General features: G+C 42.5%; 1 protein-coding gene across 4 annotated transcripts in view; it reads left to right on the top strand.

Moving 5' to 3' along the window:
• The window catches only part of SFMBT2 (Scm like with four mbt domains 2), a 245,449-nt gene that overhangs the window by 187,596 nt on the left and 40,672 nt on the right, over positions 1-17,181 (top strand). For all 4 annotated transcript variants that reach the window (XM_058532383.1, XM_058532381.1, XM_058532382.1 and 1 more), the window contains 4 exons: positions 2,603-2,716; positions 5,100-5,142; positions 7,026-7,096; positions 9,284-9,423. In XM_058532383.1, coding sequence (XP_058388366.1) covers positions 2,603-2,716; positions 5,100-5,142; positions 7,026-7,096; positions 9,284-9,423 — 368 coding nt within the window. The remainder of the gene's footprint in view (positions 1-2,602; positions 2,717-5,099; positions 5,143-7,025; positions 7,097-9,283; positions 9,424-17,181) is intronic.

Raw genomic sequence — 17,181 nt, 5'->3', positions numbered from 1 at the left:
ATTTACTTAAGCACTTCCCCATAGATGGAGATTTAGGCTTCCTGTTGGTTTTTTGAGATGAAGGTTCTGGATGAGAATAAGTAGAATCCATATGGACTTGACGTAGCTGAAATCAAGTCAGAGATTGAGCCTGGCCTGTGTTGTTCATCAAAGATTTTTCTATAAAATAATAAAGAATATTACAGTGGTTCTTAGTGGAACATGTAGCCTTGCATAGGTAATTTTGACAATCCTAGAATAATCAAGAAGGAGTATTGCATACATTTTTAATGGATTCTTTTGTAAGCTACTGGGTCTCTAATCTTGGAAAATAATGGGTTGTGTTTTAAAAGATTATTCTCAGTCCAGTCAGATGTGTCTAGATTCATAAGGTTGATAAAGGGAAATAAAGAATTGGTACCCATCATTCAGAATAGGATTGGAAAAGTTTCAGGGTCAGGAGAACTTTCCTGGGTGATAAATAACCCACTTTTCCATCAATTCTTGTTTAATAGATGCCTTAATGGGCTAGATTTGGGGGTAGAAGGAAGGCAAGACTATAACTTTTCTTTAAGATATGGTAGCCCACACATCTTAGCTTATAAATATTTGTTTAATTGAATTGAAAGCATGATCAAAGAGTTTTAAAATATGATAAAGACAGCCTTAGAAATATATTAATGTATACAGTGTTACAGAAGTATACATATTAAAGCATTAATATGGCGTGATGTTTGAACTAGCAGAACATTAGAAGACAAAAGTCGTAATTCAGAGAGGAATAAGCTATAAAGTTAACTTTATGCTTCCTTTTGAAGTACTATTTTGACCTTGAAAATCTTATTTGTACCTAAACGTAAATCTGGAAATACAAATGTATCTAGAAGATGAATTCAGCCTGTTAGCAAAATTGTTGAGTAGCTAAGAAACCCAGGCTATTTTTGTGAGTCTGGAGATAAGAACGTGCCCCGGGTGCTGGGGAAATAGCCCCATGACCCTCTTCCTGGGACCCTCTGGAGAATTGTATGCCCTTCAGGACAAAAAAATCACTTCCATGTTTGAAGCTACTTGGAGAGTTTCTTTACCTATTGTTTCTTTTGGACTGCTTGTTTATTTGATGATTTCTTTGGCAAATAGGTTAAATATTGGTTGAGTCATATAAGACAGAGATGATTTCTTTTCATTCAACTATGTTGAAAAATAATCCCTTATAAACCTGACTGCATGCCTTGAACTTATATATCCTTAATAATTATAGGACAATTAAGCAGAAAGAAAGTTAGGATTGATAATCATAGTAATTGCTTTCTTTGAAAACAAATCAAAAGTTCTAAGTGACTAGTGGTGGTGATAATATGTGTGTATAAGAATTGCTATCAGAGTGTTCAGGGAACTTTAAGTACACAAACATATTGGTTTAACACTAAATTGAGAACCCACACTTATATGATGTACTCTGTTTTCACTATATTTACTTTATAATGAGAACTAAGAGATAGGGAACCGATGTAGCTCACATCAGCCTTAAAAGGATCAGGACCATTTTGTGTTTGCTGGTGTTCAGCTTCATGAAGTCGTGGTTTTGTGGGGGTATGAATCAGAATTCATCAGATGTCATAGGATGACATGGATGTGTGATGGATTCTACCGTGTTATTTTCCTCTTGGCTCTCAGTGAAGAAACCAAAGCGAAGCGAGATTAAGTGGTCAGAGCCAGTGAGTCAGTCTCTGAATAGAGCTCTTATCTTTTGATTCTTGGTTCAAGAGTGTCTTCCCTCGAAGTGTCTTTTTAAAGAATTATTGATTTAGTGTAGAATTTTCTTCTTTTCGCTAGTTTGCTAGGTTCCAAATTTATTCTCTCAGTAGTCAGAGCTCCTTGAAACTCGAGCTAATCTTCTATCCAGATCTCTTCGCTTTCTCAGTCTCTCGGCCGTGATGCTGATTTATCACAAGGCGTTATTATGATTATGAAACAGGAGGTGATAGGCCGATCCCCACTAAAATGAGGTGCCTGCATAAATGACTTTTGTGTGACGTGGCAGAAGTCTGCAGGCCACAAACTGAGTTCAAAATCAGTAACTCCAATCAAATGAACAAGTGAGCAAGTTCCCTAGAAAAATTATGTCATCTGTGTTCACTGCCCATAACCGGTGTTATTGAGTCTTAGTTCCTTTTAACTGTATTGTTAACTTTCATTAGTTGAAGGCTGGCTTTTGCTCGGTCTTGGGTGAAGGATGTCTGAGTGGCTCAAACATGTGCCATGTAGACCCCACCCCAAGCTCGGCCACATTTCCTTCATTTCCAAGGTGTTCTTAGATAAGGAGACTTCTTCCCTCTTCTAGCCCTTCTGGCTCCAATGCCAATCGTTGTAGATTCCTTCCTCCTCCTCCTGTTTTCAGTGGGAAGTCGCTGTCTTTTCCAACCCCCCCCCCTTTATTTGAACCCCTTGTACTCTTGCTGTTTTATATTTCAAGCATTTGTATCTGATGTAAGAATACTCTCATCTTTGTGTTAAGCATTCGGGGGAGTGCACCATCTCAAGGATGCTCTGCATTTTCCTTTCTTCTTCTGCGTCTTTGTTGGTAATACCCGTTTGTTCCTATCGTCTTGCCTTTTCCACGCAGGCCTGCAGACTCCTGCTCCGGAGTTTATTGTGGACGTTGAATCCATGGACATCTTCCCAGTGGGCTGGTGTGAAGCGAATTCCTACCCTTTGACCACACCACACAAAACAGTCTGTAAGTATGACCCAGTTTGGAGTAGGTGGATCACATTTGGGTGAATAAACGGGCAGTTTTGTAAAGATAAGATGGCCAAGTGGTAAAAATCAAAAAAGGTTTTGGATTTTCTACAGAGCAACAGTATTTTTATCTCATTTTTCATTTAAGTGTCTATGTGAAATGAGTATTTAGAAGCATTTCACAGGTTGACAAACTAAGTCACAATGATGAGACGATTGAAGGTCCCAGCGAGAGGCAGAGAGAAAATATCTGGAATCTTCACTCCCAGTTTCATATACTATTCATTATTTTGATTAGAAAAAATTTAAACTAAATACTATATTTTTATATTATCATATCTGAGAAAAAACTAATTTTTCTCATGAAGTTTACCCTGAAAGATCATAATTGGTCCCAGTAACAGAAATACTGTGACAGAAATAAACTGTGAGCACTCTTAGCACTAACTAACCAGTGAGATTTCAACTGTACTTTGAAAAGTGCATTACAACACATCCTTCTGATAACAAAGCAAATTAAAACAATATTAGTAATTAACCCAGCAACACACACGCACGCTTAGAGATCTACAGCCTTGTGTTTAAACGTATTATAGGTCATTATCATGACTATGGTATCATTTAAAAAATCCTCAAAACCTAATAAATCTTGACATTCATTATTCTACCCTAAGGTGTATCAAAAATATTATTCACAATTGTGAGTCCTTAAAGATGAGAGGTTTTAATTTTTTATGAAATAGATTATATTTCTAATATTTTCTTTATGTAATTTACGTGCTAGCTTTACTGCTTTCTAGCAGTATACCAGAATGCGTACTGTATGTACACTTATGTAGATGCTCAGAACCTTGCTATAAAGAAAGTTCCATCTCTCAGTTGGCCTCCCATCCCCTGATATCAGCCGATTTTGAAGGCAACTTAAGAGTCCTCCTACTCGATATGCATTAAGAGTAGGATGGGACATTATCTGTGTGAAACAAAGTCGGTAGCTCAGATCATAGACAGAGGTGGATTTTAAGGGATTCTTCTCTCCCATATACCACACTGCTCAGCAAATCCAATCCACTGAGAGTGATATCCTGCCCTCACTTTAAAATATTTCTAAAATTTCAAGCTGAGGATAGTTTTTTCAATTTCAAGGGTATTCTTTTCAAATTCAAGTGTATTCTTTTTTCCCCATAAAATGATGCATATTCTTGACTCTCCACCTGCACTGCCAATAGTCAGGTGCTCCCTGGGTTCAGTGACAGGTTTGGGGCCCAATCTCTGGTCTTAGTTGTGCATCAGACAGAACCTCGTGTCCTGTATCCTATTCCTTCCTCCTTCACGTGGATTTGGGAGGTGACAGGAGCTTGGAGTTTTTCTAGAGCCAAATCACATGTGGGTTAAGGTGGACATCGTGTTTCCTCAGTTCTGCATTTTGCATCTGGGTCTGTTGTGTTGGCTCCTTACCAGAATATCCCGAAGTTCGGGCATCCCCACCTTATTAGTAGAGACCGAGTTAGGCAACTTACTCTATACTCACTTTTTGCCTTACAGATCACAAAGTTTGTACTTTTTCATAGTAGTAACTGGAATTGAATACTAAATAAAGTCAAGAGTGGATGCAATTTCAGTGACTATTTCTCTTATTTATTCTTGCTTTCATTTCTTATGCATACATTCTGCTTTGAAGATGCAGACTCTAAATCTAAACCCGCCAAACTCTGACAGCTTTAGAAGTTTTGTTGGAATTAATTTATGCTTATGTTGGAAGATGCAGGATTATCTGTGCCAAAATTAATAGGTGCCAGAAGCTCTGGTCTGTCTTTGTTACAGCGATTCTAATCAATTATAAATATAAACTGGCAATGTTCTTATCCAAAAATTATTATTGGCTGGTTTATGTCAATATTTGACAGACATATTTGCTAGGCACCAGTCCTTTCAATAATAAATGTTTTAGCTTAAAAGTAAGCCTCTAATCCTAATTTGGGAGTATGCTGTTATGGCAACATTATTTGACTTACCGCACTTTCTCTGGGGAAAAAAAAAATATCTGGATAATCGTGCCTGCAACAATTTATCTCACCAAGTGTGTTCCGTGAGGTAGCATGTGCGTCCTATTTTTCTTTCTTATTAAAAGCACATTTTAAAATAAAGGAGCCAGTGCAGTGATAAGATTAAATGTACTACATTCTATGTAGACCTCATTTCTGATAAGTCCATTTTACGCTAGAAGAAATTAAGATAAAACTGTGGCATTAATGAAATAACTTTTCAGTATTTAAATTGTTACTTTAAAACTGTTTTAAACGAAGCTATTTTTAAAAATGCTTTTGCCCGACTAGCCAACAAAGCTGATTTTCTTTTTTTCCCCCTTTTTGCCTGTTTTATAGCACAAAAGAAGAGAAAGATTGCAGTTGTGCAACCAGAAAAACAGTAAGTTGTTTTTTTTTTTTTTCAAAAACTGTATGATAAATGATGCAGTGTGTTTATAGAAGATGGGAAACATGGCTGTTTTTCTAAGGATGTTAGTTAACACACAGCACAGTAGTAAAGGTAACAGTAATACGTATATGCTGTTATTCATTGTACACCTTTATGTGCAGGATACAGGTCCTGCTTCTAAAGGAATTTCTACTCCAGATTGTAACTTCTCACTTTCCTTCCCGCTCAGTGTACCTGAAAGATATCCCAGTCTTGCACATCAGCTAGTAATGGTTCTCTGTGATAGTGGTTCTAATGCTCCAAGAGGCTGAGCAGTGCTGCCCGGTCCCCACCGCATCCTCCCCATCACTAGTCATAGCAGGGCCCGGCAGACAGAGACTTCAGTCTGACACCAGCTCTCCCACCTCCCAGCTGGGGGAGCTCGAGCCAGTGGCCTTAGTTCTCTGCATCTCAACACCCTCATTTGTAAAATACCTATTTCTCAAGACTTTTAGGACCATTAAATTAGATTCCATGTGAGAAAATTTGTAGGCCCTACATTGTTGAATAAACATAAATTATCCCACATTTCAATTATAATTTTATGAGGAAGGAGGCTGTTCGGGCAATGTGTGTACATGCTGGAAGTATGTTTTTGGAAAATCATAACTGTTGGTAACATTTTTATATATTGAAAAATATATAAAATACACTAAAACACACATCCCTTGCCAGCTGATTCTGTTTTATGAATACACTGATGGAAAGGGAATTGAAAACAGCGTTTTTTTTTATGTACCCAAGTTTAAATTGAAATAAAATGAAATTGACTAATAGCTGTGTTGTTATTTGAATGTGAATCACAGTTTTGTGGGTATTTTTTGTACATTCATTTCTAAACACAGTGATCAGGTTAATAATCTGGATAACATTGAAATAGAGAGTGAATGATAAAATGAGAGTCCCATCATTGAATCCAAATTTGAATCATAACTCCTAAATTTGCAGTGCATGAATCAGTGGTTCTCACCCTTTATTTACACCAGTCACCTAGACAGCTCATTGAAACACAAATTGTGGGGCCCATCTCCAAAATTTCTGAGTCAGCATGTCTGCTTGGGGCCTGAGCATCTGCATGTCTGACAAGTTCCCAGGTGGTGCTGATGTGCCAGTTTGGGGACCCCACTTTGAGAACCAGTGCCATCGATGTCCCCTCTAAGATCTCTCGTCATGATTTGCTTTGAGTTTTTGTCACTTTTCAACTGTGGTTTCCCCATAGCCAACCTGGATACCCCTGTGAAACTCAATTCGCCTCTTTTCCCCTGAGGCTACATTTTTTTATATTTATTCAGCAACTTTTTACTGAACTATGACACAGACTTCTGTCCTAGAATACCTGCCTGCTTCACATTTTAAGAAACATCTGTTCATAAGTTTTCTTTGAAGGTCTTCTTCTTAGTACGGCCATGACCACCCAAGCATAGACACCTGAAATTGGTTTTCAATTAGACATTAAAGAGGAGAAATTTGACTATAATTAAAGTTAGTACAAGTTGATGTTTCTTCATGTCCAAAATATGATTAAGGGCATTAGTATAATTCTGTAACAAGAGACAAACCCAGGAGTGACCTAGAAGAACCTCATTGATCAGTGATGACCACACAACGGGCAGATGTACCACTGACTTCTTAGGGTTGTTGCAAGAATTTGAGGACAACCTGTCTGAATCGATCTTTTTATCTGTGCTTATCGATGTTGCTGCTAGATGCACACATCCTGTCCTCCCACATTCTTAGACTTCTGTCGTGGTTGTTTTAAGTCATGAAAAGACTTGGAATGTACTAGTTTCTTCTAAAGCGTGCGACCCATGGAGCTTTATTTTCTTTATTCACAGATTGCCATCCACAGTGCCTGTTGAGAAAATACCTCACGACCTTTGTTTATTTCCTCACCTGGACACCACAGGTAAATGAGCCCATTTGGGGTGCTCTGTCCTTCCCAATTTGTTGCTGTGAGTGGAGACATGCACGTATTTTTAAGTCAGTATGAGAATATCTCAATTTTGAGTCTATTCTCTTTTTCTCTATTGCTGCTTATTGACAAATATCTACTTTTTTTTTTTTTTTTTAATTTCTGAGCTAAATTCTCTGTACCTCTTCTTTTCTGCTTCTTGGTCAGTAGCTCTGGACAGTTCTCTTGGTCTGTGGGAAAAGGGTCCATGTGCTACTTGGAAATTATGAATCCAGTTAGGGCTGAGTATCATGGAAGGTCATGTGGAAAAAAAAAGAGCTGAAAATATCATTACTAGGCATTCCTTTTTTTGACATTTTATGCCAGTTTCACTTGGATTTTTACACGAGTGGTTAATTTTTAAGTCTCTGCAGGCCCTTGAATCGTTCCTTAAAACCCTCTGTGTTTGAATAGCCGGTTGTGAATAACGTATGTTTTTTAATGTATAAAGTCCTGTGTCTTACAATAACCTTTGAAAACACAGATATGAATTACCCTTTGACCACAAATCTGGTTATAGACATATTGGTCATATATTTGACTAAGTCATGTATTTGTTTAAGAATTCTGTTTTCTAGCCAAAATGAAACCTGCTCTGAATTCCAGGATTAAAACCTCTATGCCATGGAAGAATCCTATTAATTGAAGTTATCTTTGTAGTAAAGAGAGCAGACTTACTTTATGAGTAGACTTACTAAAATTATTTTTTTCTGGGCAGAGTAATCCTACCAAAAAATTTCCATGCAGAGGCAGCTGTGGACTTCATTTTTTTGCCCGTTGTATAGAATTCAAACTTCAGAATGGTTTTAAAAGAATCACGTCAGCTACTCTTTCAGAGTCTGTGATTGTTATTTCACTCCTTTCGTCTTATCCCCAGAAAAACAACATTTCTCCCTCCTACCTATTGATTCTTAGTTGACGCCCTATGAGAACAAGCCTTCCTGGACTGTTATATTAATAACAGTATTATACAGAAATTCCATTGTTAGCGTAGCTTAGCTTGGAGCAGCGATAGGAGAGGGTGTCTCTTAGCCGAAATGAAGCCTCATTCTGTGTCTAAAGACATCAGGAAGCTTTGGAGTAGCAGCTTACCATTCATTACTTTTTCCCCATGGCAGCTGGAGACACAACTAGACCAACAGCTTGCCCCGTTCACTTTCCTGTTCACCTTCTAAGTTGAAGGAATAATGAGAGTAATGCAGATTTAAGCCACTGTGAGGGACATTTCACGCCCCTCAGATTGGCAGGATGAAGAAGCCCTGCAAAATCTACTGCTGGCTGGGATGTAGGACAGCAGGGACTCTTATGCAGTGCTTATTCAAGTATAAATTCGGGTGGTCACTGTGGAGAACAGTTTGGCCATGCCTAAGAAAACAAGGTATGTAGACCCCATGGCCGAGCAATTCCACCCCTTGTTATGTACTTGGAAGAGTCTCTTGTCCATAAGCGGAAGTGGATTTTTACAGTTGTGTTCATTAAAGCACTGTTGGTACAATTGAAAAAGTGGAAACAACTAAATGTCCATCAATGAGAATGGAAGAAAATTCAAGAGTGATGTATTCATATGATGGAATAGTATGCAGGAATGAAAAATGAATGAACATTCTGGATTCACTTTTATCAACTTGGATGGGTCTCAGAAACTTTATGTTGAACAAACAAAATGTTGCAGAAAACCGTTTATGGAATATTTTTTAAATATCCAAAATATCATATATTGCTTGTTGCTACACACATACATATGTGCGTGGTAAAGTTTATAGATTTGCATGGGAATGATAAATACCAGATTCGGGGTAGTGGTTACCTCTGGGAGGGAGGGTAGGGGCAGTTTCTGGGGTAGGATACAAAGGGGAACTTATCTGTGTCACTGGTGGTTTTTTTTCTTAAGCCAAATAGTGATACCTTAGTTGTCATTGTCTTAGTTTTTGCATCCTTTTGTGCATCTTGAATCCTGCATAATAAACAAAAAAGTTCATTTATATGGTAGAAAGACTAATCAGAATTTCTAAGATATTACTGTGGCTATAAAACACTCTGATATTAAGACACAATGCACCTCCCGGTAGTTTTGCCACCTGAGTGGCTTAAGCCAGTGTTTCGCTGGTTCCTACAGCCTCGGCTGTGTTGCTGTCCCCACAGGTACCGTCAACGGGAAGTACAGCTGTCCTCAGCTCTTCATCAACCACAGGTGTTTCTCAGGCCCCTACCTGAACAAGGGGAGGATCGCAGAGCTACCTCAGTCGGTGGGACCAGGCAAATGTGTGCTGGTCCTTAAAGAGGTAAAGCATGTTCGCGGTCACTGTCGGCTTCTTTTCACAGGTGTTCCAGGTGTGGGTGCAGTTTCTGAAGGAGATCATAGAAATGTGAATCCGTTCAGGGGACGTTCACCAAGCCCCTGCGTTCTCCCAGTCCTGCGGGCTGGGAGGTGGTCATCCAAAGATGGAGACTGGCATCCTTGCCGATGAGAGACCACAGTCCAGTGGGAGGGATAGACATTCCTCCCAGATCTGAACACAGAGCTTGGGGAAGACAGAGGAAGGATCAGTTGTGTGTGGAGTGAGGGTTTAGGACTAGAGAGAGGTTTCTCTGAAGAGGTGACGAGGCCTGGAAGGGCTTCCTGAGATGGCACAGAGTATCGTTGAGAATGGACACTCCTCCGCCGGGCTGGAAGTGGCGTCTCTTTTCCCTCCCTCCGCAGTACCGCGTACAGTGTGTGCAGTAGGAGGTACACGATAAACGCTCCGGTGGGCTCTGGTCACTTGCATGGAATTTGTGTCGTGGGCGACACCCAGGGGAAACCCAGCCTGCTCATCATGTTGGTGCTAATGTTTCCCATCTCTCTTACCACTCTTGGGAGCCAACCTACAGGTAGAGGAGAATCCTAATTACGTCGATGGAGGTTTTCCTCGCTGTTGCGTTTTATGGCTTAGCCCCTGACAGTGCTCGGAGAAGGACCGGAATTTTGGAACCATTCTTGGCCCTCCGTCGCTGCTTTTTTCAGACACATCAGTGCTTTCTCTTAAGAAAGAGGACACTGCATTTATCTTCTTTACTGCGACGGTACCCTGATGAATGTGCTTAGATTCCTTGGGCACAACAATCTATTCATCCATTGAACAAACGTTTGTTAGGCAGCTTCTAGGAGCCCGGTGCTGCATGAAGTGCTTGCCCGCTGCCTGCTTGGGTTTCAAGTTCTTCCTGGTGGGGAGATGACGTAATTCTAAGGTAGTTGTCCAGTAGGGTGACTGCTCATTAGAGACAAGAGCAAAGTGCTCTGGGAGCACAGGGGAGGGAGTGACACTTGGTCTGGCTTCGGCACAGCATGGATAAGGCTGCACAGGTGGGAGTTCAAGGTGGTGTCCGGGAAGGGAAGGTGGTCATGTATGGCTGGAGGATCCTTAGATGCGGATAATTTATAGCTGTGAAAAAGTATGTTAGATTTTGAAAAGAAATAAAGATTGAAATCTGGCTTGCCTGGTGCTTCAGTGTGAGGCAGGACCGTGTAACAGGGGACCTGCTTGTGAACGGCCTCCTTTGGCGTTCCGAGGAATTCAGAGTTCGGATCTGGACGGCAGGAGCCCTCCAAGTGTCCCCGTGCTGATGCTGTTCCCTCAACACGAGAAGCCCTGTAAGATTTCAAATTCCATTTTACTTAAAGACCTGAGATCACTGCCGCAAAGCCAGAGCCCGTTTGCTTTGCCAGGCCGTCAGAGGTATTAGCAGTTGAAGACTTTTCTCTATTGAGAAAAATATCTATTTTAGAGTAAAAATCAGAGATACAGTTGAGTAGAAACCCTATAAGAGAAATTGATCGGGGTCTTGTTGTTGTTATGTAGTGTCAGGAGCATTTAGCCTAGAAAATGTGTAAAAGGTGGTTCCTGCCCTTGATGAGCTTCCAGCCTAGTAGGAAAGATGAATAAGTGAATAGAATGTCCCAGAAGAATAGGTGTCTCAGGTGCTTTGAGATCACCCAGGGGTCCCACACTTCTGGGGGCAAGGGAAGCAGGCAGCCTGCCTGGTAGAGGGAGAAGCGTGTCGGGGGCCTGGAGCATCCATGGTGCCCTGGGATGAAGGGAGGAAGAACGGAAAGGAACGCTTGCAGCACCTTAGCTGTAAGGACCGCCAAGGATGGGCACGGGAGGCGCACACATCTGTGTCGAGGGTCCCCCGCGGGCCTGGACGTTGCCCTGGGCCCTTGGCATCAGTTCTCATTTAGCAGCGGTCTGGACCTGCTCTCAAGTAAGATGGCTCACCTTGATGCACTAGGGCATTCCGTCCTGAAATCAGGCAGTGCCGGTCTGGCTCAGCGTTTCTCTCCATCGATGAGAAATTTGTAGCTAAAGAAAGATGTTTGAGGGGGAAGGGACACCTCTGAAAGGCAGTAGCGATGTGGGTAAGTGGAAGGACCACTGATAACTCCAACTGTATACATCGGCACAGACCATAGGTCCCTGCAGATATTAGACTCCATCAAAGATGACGTCAAACCAGGGTGACATGTATGAATTTCCGTCTCTTTATAAAATAAGACCCCTGGACCGAGAAGTGACTGTCTTCAGTCCACCAGCACTTTCAGCCTGTGAGTGCATTTTTGCTGCGGCAATGCTGTCTGCCTGTATTTCCTCCTGTCTTCGCTGCAAGTGATCAGAACGGACCATGGAAGTGGACAAAAATGCGGTGAATTGACGGGTTTCTTTGAAGCTGGCTGCAAGACTGGTCCACAGCACGTGCTCCAGTATTAAAATGAGGTCCTCTGTCACCTGCCAGCTCTGCTAGCCAATGAGATGACCTCAGGTTCAGTCTCTCTTTGGGGCTGGGCTGTTTTCCTTTCCTGCATGGTTTTTTAAGTCAAAAGTAGTTATCCCTGATCAGTTCCCCGAGAGGTGCCAGCAGCCGAATTTAAAAGCCAGGCCAGAGCAGCTTTCTGGTGACAAAACTAGTTTTTTGCTGATGTTCAGAAAATGCATGAGGCAGGCAGGAAAAAAAAGAAGGCAAGCACTTCAGTTCTGTGAGTGGAAGATAGATGTAAGTTCTGCCAAGCCAATATTAATGCTAATGCTCTTCTTCAGCCCCAGAACCTCCTCTGTATGGTTTCAAATTCCATTTTACTTAAAGAGAACCAGGTAATTGGAGCAGAGACAGAGCGAGTTTGCTTTTTCAGGCCATTGGTGGTGGTAGCAGTTCAAGGTTTTTATGTCTTTAGAAATTGTAAAGTGATAGTTGTTTTCCTGCTGTCAGGTCTGCTAGAAATAGACAATGTCCGTGGGTGTGGATGCAGAGCCGGCCTTGAGAGGTCCAATGCAGGCTGAGAAGAGGGGTCTTGAACTCTCAGAGGGTGATGTGCTGGAGAGGAGGAAGGTTCTGGCAAAAGTGATGATTAATGCACGTCTCTATTCACTTTCTGGGCTGTGAGTGTTTTGAGCATTGGACGTGAATGATGTCTTGAGGGACTAGGAGCTGTGGTGGGCCTGGATTCCAGAAAGGGTACAGCGAAGGGAGGTAGGTGACCTCTAGAAGCTGGAGCCAGAGCCAGTCGCTAAACCCAGTCAATTCCAGTTGTTCCGCATAGTGGAACCCAGGACGAGCAGGCCTTGAGGGGAGCGGGTGGGTGGAGCCCATTGACAGCCTCTCAGGGGCTGGGGCGTTTGTGTGGGACCCTTGGGTGCAGTCGCGTGGAGGGTGGGACCTGTCAGTACAGACGGTAAGTGATGGTGCTTATCATAAAGCAAGGCCACATGCCCAGTATGATCTTTGTCAACCAGGACTGAGTGGACGAGGGGCCCATACAGATCTGTAGTCTGTGTGTGTCTTTGGGAGGCCCTAACATTACTGGGGCAGGCGTGAGGGTGGAAGTATTTGGGACAGAAAAGGTTGTTGTACCACAAGCCTCCCACCCTCTGAGATTGTTAGCAGCAGGTGAGAGAGTCTTGGTGGTCATTCACAAAGGTGCTCTGGAAATTTCTGCTTAATACTTGAGATGCAGTCTCATGAGTTGCCAGGTGTGTGATACTTACTTTCTGTATAGTGTAATAAGGTGGGTGTTTGTGTCTGTGTGTGAAAGAGAGAGTGAGTGAACGAGCACAAGAGAAAAAAAGAGAGTGGAGCATAGGATGTATTTGCTCACATCCCTGTGTCCTGCGATGGAAAGTTCGGCGGCTGATACCGACACGTGGTGCAAATGGGAGAACACCGACGAGTTCCTCCCGGCACAAGTGACTCTGGAAACGCCAACTCAGGAATAATCAGAGAGTCTCTGTTTTTATAGAGACTGTAAAGGCCACGGATATAAAGGCAACATACCAGGGTGAAATCCCGGGGTGGCTTACAGAGATTTGGGGAGCATCCATGGTTTTTCACAAATGTTGATATGCCAGTATGTTTTTAGCAAAAAAAAGAAAAACATATCATTTCTAGTGGGGAATCTCCAGGAGTCCTTTGTCATATTTTTCACATTACTTTGGGATGTCTGAAGCTGGGTGTTGCTCCAGAATTGTGTTGGTGTGGCAGCAGGAATGACCTGTGTGTTGTGTGCTGCTTTTGGGTGTCCTGGGTTCAGTCGTTTAAGAGATGGACATTTATAGAGCAAAAATTGACACGTTGTGCACTTTCTATGAAAAGGTGAAAATAAAGCACCTGATTTTATATCCCCTTTTTCCTTCTTTCTGCTGCTTGAAAGAAGGCTTAGGAGGAAGCAGCATGAATCGGACACTCAGGAATCTTTCGGAAGTGATGAGCTTCTGTAGTTTATTCTTAACCTCCAATGGAACTTTCTACCCCACTTAGTTGGAGTAGATCTCAACTAAAATCCCCAGAGACACTGACTTGAGACCTGTGCCCTCGACCTGACATGGAGATCAGTCTGAATGTAATGGAGTAGACTGATAAGATCAAATAAGTAAGACCACATAGAGCTTCTCTCTGCTAAGGCAGGAATATTGTTCCTGACGGGTACAATACAGGTACACACGTGTGCACGCACCCACCCCACACTGTCACACCTCACCCACCCACCTACCTGTCCATCCATCCATCCATCCATCCATCTGTCACCTATCTATCTGTCATCCATCATCTATCCATCTATCTATCCATCTATCCATCTCTCTCTCTCTATCAATATATATATCTATCAATATATCTGTCTATTGATCATAAAGGGTCACTTTGGTACTCTTCATCACAGCCTGATCAAAGGATGCAAAGGGTCAGACATGATCACCTGGACCTTCCTTGGTGTTTAAGAGAATAGGTCATGATTAGTTTAACTTTGCAAAAAGCAACTGCAGAAATGATTAAGAACCGTGAGTACTGCTCTGAGGATGCCAGAGTCTAGGGTCGGTAATTGGGTTGCCACCAGGGTGCAAAGGAACCATAGAGGCGACTGGAATGTTCACCTCTATTGAACGAGCTTTTTATCTCCCTCAGTTGGCTTCTATGGTCTTAATAGCTCTGTGCCCTCACAATGTGCAGCAGTAAGTGACGTTGGGACTGGACGGTGCCACTGTGGTCCATGTGTATTTCTTTTCCTCTGTCCACAACCTTTCTAGGGTCTTTTGGATACCAAGGCATTTAGTTATTCAACATTCAGCAGATAATTACTGAGCATCTGCCACATCAGATGCTCTTCTAGCGCTGGGAGACAGCAGTGAGTGAGACCCCATCCATCCATCCATCCATCCATCCATCCATCCATTCATTCGGACCCTAAGCAGTTCATGAGTCATAACCACGTGCCAGGTGGAAGCAGGGGGTCGTTGTGGGCAAAGCTTGTGGCCCCTCCCTCGGTGAGTTGACAGTCCCCCTGTAGATAGAGAAAGGGCCCTTGTCTTCTTCTCTCCCCTCTAGACCTGCCTCATTCTAACAGGCGTACACAAGTACAGATACACCAGCAGAAATCCGTGCCTAGGCGTGTTAGAAAAATACCCCAGTTCTGTGTCTTCTAGGGTCAGTGGGAGTAGTAGATGTGTTTTTGAATCTGGAACCAGTGACATTTGTTGCTGTGAGAGTAAGAGGATAGAAAAAGGTGACTCTTACAGGGCACCCTGTCTGTGTGCCCCTACGTCTCATTCCCAGTCTTACTTTCCCAGGGGTTCATGTGCTGTGTATGGCTCAGGACACAGCGTCACAGCCCTGTTTTCACTGGCTGGGAGGAACGGAGGAAGTCAGCCTAACACCGGCCTCTGTTGATTGTCTCTGACTTTGGGATTCTTCCGTGGAGTCTGACAGATAGAAGCCAGGCAGCGAAGTGTGATTTCAGACATCACAGCAGAGGGTTGAAATACTGAACATCCAACCTAAGTTACAGAAAGCGAGTGTGCAGACATGCCCTTGCTGTGGGTTCTGGGCCCCTCACTGCCTCCGCTCTGCTTCACTGACATGTGAAATAGGTTTGAGCAGGAGGTTCCAGGGAAATCCTGTGGTTTCACAAGGCTGGAGCTCTGTTTGCTTTCTGAGTTGAGCCTCAGCATCCCTGGACCGCGCTGGTCTCTACTCCTCTGCCCTCCGTTAGAGATGCTCGCCTGCAAATAGTGATATGAGTGCCCCAAAGAGGGAAAAGGACACCACCCAACCCACCCCCGGCCTCAGAAGTTTCAGGTGGGACCTGGCAGTTGGGAATTTGGCTTCCGTGGTTGCTTGCAGTTAATATTTCTGCCACATGGTTGACCCATTAAGCTATTGCCCTCCATCTCTTGGTTTTGATGACAGGGTTTATTTCCCACAGGTGGGGAGTTCTGTGATCACTTGTTTGAATTTCTCCTTCATTATATATCCCTGAGCATTTGTTCTTGGCTACCTGTCACAACAACTTTTCCTTAAAAACTAGAAAGGCTTCATGTGGGAACACCCGAAGTCAGAAATCCAAAGCAGCCTTAACTGTTTATATAAATGATATACTACAAATGAAGAGAACTTTTATGCTTCAAAGCAGCCGTGTTGATCAGTATAATTGAGAGAAGGGGATGTTGAGGCAGCGGGAAATATGGCCTCCTATTAAGAACTTTCAGGTAATATTGGACAGAGGCAAAATCTTACCTGGATGTCATCCAGTTAAGTCAGTCAACAAACCAAAGATGTGGACTTGCCTCTTGACAATGTGCTGTGGTGCTTTTGCTGCTGCTGTTTTGAGCTTCTGCTGAACATTAACCCATTGAGAACAATGTCCCGAGCTCGTGGGTGGGTATAAGCTATAACACACACACATTCTCCGTGATGCAGGAATTAGCAGGACGCTGGACAGTGTCTGGGAAGGTTGGCAAAGGAAAAGTGCAAAGTCTTTTTATTGTTAAATCTTGATTATTTGCCTGTAAAGAAAGATAAGATACCTTTCTTGAACTTTTTTCATCACACTATAGATTATCTGGTATCAAATATATTCTTGGAGTCAATTAGTCATTAATTTTTGGATGTACAGAATAATTTTCTCTAATTTCAGTGCCCATATTGAAATTCGTTGAGCAAATTCCAAAAAATATTTATTGAACACCTACTATTGCCAGGAATAGTTCCAACTGTCATGAATACAGCAGCAAACAAAATAAGTCCCTGATTTCTTGGTGCTTTGCTAGTGGGAGAGGACAGTCAACAAGTGAACCAATAGATTTTGGATCAGGGAGGGTTTCCTGGTGAGTTGGATATGGACCGTGAGAGAAACAGAACTCATGGAGGGCTCCAAGGTCTGGCCTCAGCAACCAGAAGGGGGAAGTTACCGAGAAGGGGAAGCCTGTAGGACAGATTAAGTGTCGTTATGGACAGATTAAGTTTGCCCGTTAAACATCCAAGTGGAGATGGATACATGAGTCTGGAGTTCGAAGAAAGGTGTAGAATGGAAATATAAATTTGGTAACTGTTAGTTTTCTGGTGTATGGATAGTGTTTAAAGCCAGATGCGCTGTGGGGTGAATGCAGATAGAGAAGGACAGTCTGAGGACTGAGCCCTGAGGCTCACTGTCATTTGAGGTAGGGGACATGGAAGGATCCAGCAAAAGTGTGCAGTGACACAGGAGAACCGGGAGAGACTGGAAGTCTTGGAGGCAAGGA

The sequence above is a fragment of the Diceros bicornis genome, chromosome 36, assembly GCF_020826845.1.
Source record: "Diceros bicornis minor isolate mBicDic1 chromosome 36, mDicBic1.mat.cur, whole genome shotgun sequence".
Taxonomy (NCBI): Eukaryota; Metazoa; Chordata; class Mammalia; order Perissodactyla; family Rhinocerotidae; genus Diceros; species Diceros bicornis.
This window is presented reverse-complemented; position numbering and strand designations above follow the sequence as displayed.